Source organism: Rhea americana, unplaced genomic scaffold, assembly GCF_003343005.1.
Source record: "Rhea americana isolate MKP2758 unplaced genomic scaffold, rheAme1 scaffold_319, whole genome shotgun sequence".
Classification (NCBI taxonomy): domain Eukaryota; kingdom Metazoa; phylum Chordata; class Aves; order Rheiformes; family Rheidae; genus Rhea; species Rhea americana.
The window spans coordinates 571260-573300 of record NW_028186445.1 but is presented as its reverse complement, the minus strand read 5'-3'; the positions used below and the strand labels follow the sequence as shown (position 1 = coordinate 573300).

Here is a 2041-nt window from a genome sequence, read left to right as displayed (position 1 = left end):
CTCTGGCGAAGGGCCAGCTCCGTCTCGTACCTGGTTTGTGCAAGAAAGCGGAAGTCAGAACAGTAACATCTCATATGCATTTAGAKTGTGCAGAGATCTACTTTTTCCATCTCCCTGTTCTAAACTTTATTTTGTTGTCTGGGCTGAATGCACTAGGCATTACATTTCTGCACTGCTTTTAATCTCTGCTCTGTGAATGCTTTTCTTCATCTTTCTTTTTCCCATTCCTGACTACTTCATGTTTGTTACCTTTCACTCAGCTGCATTTCTACCCGACTGATACCAATCTGCATTGGTCTGTGAAGGAAACGCATCAACTATACCCCTAAGAGCCCCCCCCTATGCTGCCGGTCTCCAGCCCTACCCAGCAAACACTGTTGCCAGATGTTCTGCTCTGATAATACTMATTAAGAGAGGTTTGGTGACCAAGACCAAAATGCCTTTTGGCAGTCTGTGCTTCCTAATGTAGTGTCTTAGTGAGACTTGTCTGAAGCATTGCTTTGGGTCTCCACAAGCCAGATGTGAAGGAGCAGGGCACACGGGTGGGGTKTGTCTAGGCGGGAGGACACTCACTTCACACGGAAGTCGTCAGCAGCCATCCTGCTGTTATCGATGTCCAGAATTATCTTGTTGTTATCGATGGTTGCGCAGACAATCTGGAAAAGAGCAGAGCATGAGAGATGCTGCATTTCTCCCTGTGGGTATGCTCTCTGCRTGCACCTAGGCAGCAGTCAAGTAGTAACTCTTTCTGATGTCATTTTTCCATCACCTTTTTACCTAAGTAGATTTGTTCCTTGAATAGAGCTATTCTAGGAGGTAGCTTTGCCTCCTTGGGTAACAGGCAGTAAAGAAAAGAAGTCAAGAATGTAGTGGTTGGGAGTTAAAGAACTGTGAGATGGGACCTGGTTTTGAAGACTCAAGGCAAGTTCCAAACGGGCTTCAGAAAGAGGTGAACCTAAAAGACACTTTCTTGAGACATTAAAGCTCAGCTGGCATTCAAACTTGCTTGTTCTTGACTTCAGGCTAAAGGATTTGGGGGGAAGATAGTTGAAAGGTATCCCTGAAACCCCAGATCAACCATAGCTTTCATTATAGGCATAGTAGTATCAGGCTCTTTGCACCACTGTTGCAATCAACAGACAATTTTAAATACTGGACTTTTTTTCACCTAGTATTTGTAATGTTTCATTTGATACAGCATTTAATATGTTTGGTTTGCTTRTGTTCTGTACTTCTTTGCTTTGTTTTTCCTACTGGACTGACACTGCTACATTTCCTCAGAGTACACTTAGTAATTTTTAATTGTATAGTCATAATGTAACAAAGTATCTTTTTTCTATTTAAGAGCATTTTCCCACCTCTATCATCTTGCAGCATGTGTCATTGATATGTACCCACACTCCAGAGTGTCACAGAAGTTGCCACAATTTATGTTTGCAAAGACACTTAGCAGCAGTAAAATTACCTCCCACAATGGCAATCRGTTCTAAATGCAAAATCAGAAATAAGCCTTAACAGGGAGGGAATAACTGAAAAATGGGATTACCTGGTTTTGAAGATCTTCGATTTCTTTATAATAGCAGCTGTAGTCCCGGGGCTCACAGGAGAGGCCCTGTGTAGCGTACCACTCTCTGATTCTGCATTCCAGYTCAGCATTTTCTTTCTCCAAGCACTTCACCTTGTCCAGGTAGGAAGCCAGGCGGTCATTGAGATTTTGCATGGTCACCTTCTCATCGCAGGATGAAAGCAAACAGTCGCCACCAAGACCACCAACCACCACACTGCCTCCAAGGCCGAAACCGAGGCCATTGCCATAGCAGCTGCCACCTCCATAGCTCCCACCAGCCAAGCTACCAACACTCAGTCCCCCTCCATAATTCACTCCACCGCAGTAACTCCTTCCAGAAAAACCTCTGGCGCTGCCTATCCCATAGGAAGAAATCCGTGCACCACCACCACCACCACCACCAATGATACAGCTGCCACCACTGCTTCTGCCTTTGCTAGACACAGTAATCGTCTCCTTAATGTTGCAACTCAT

At 44.6% G+C, this 2041-nt stretch overlaps 1 protein-coding gene across 1 annotated transcript in view; it reads right to left on the bottom strand.

Moving 5' to 3' along the window:
• Window positions 1-2041, bottom strand: part of LOC146592807 (keratin, type I cytoskeletal 13-like) — a 4774-nt gene extending 2733 nt beyond the window's left edge. Inside the window, exons 1-2 of the mRNA XM_085310442.1 lie at window positions 1547-2041; window positions 574-656 (exon numbers count right to left, since the gene is read on the bottom strand). Coding sequence (XP_085166568.1) covers window positions 574-656; window positions 1547-2041 — 578 coding nt within the window. The remainder of the gene's footprint in view (window positions 1-573; window positions 657-1546) is intronic.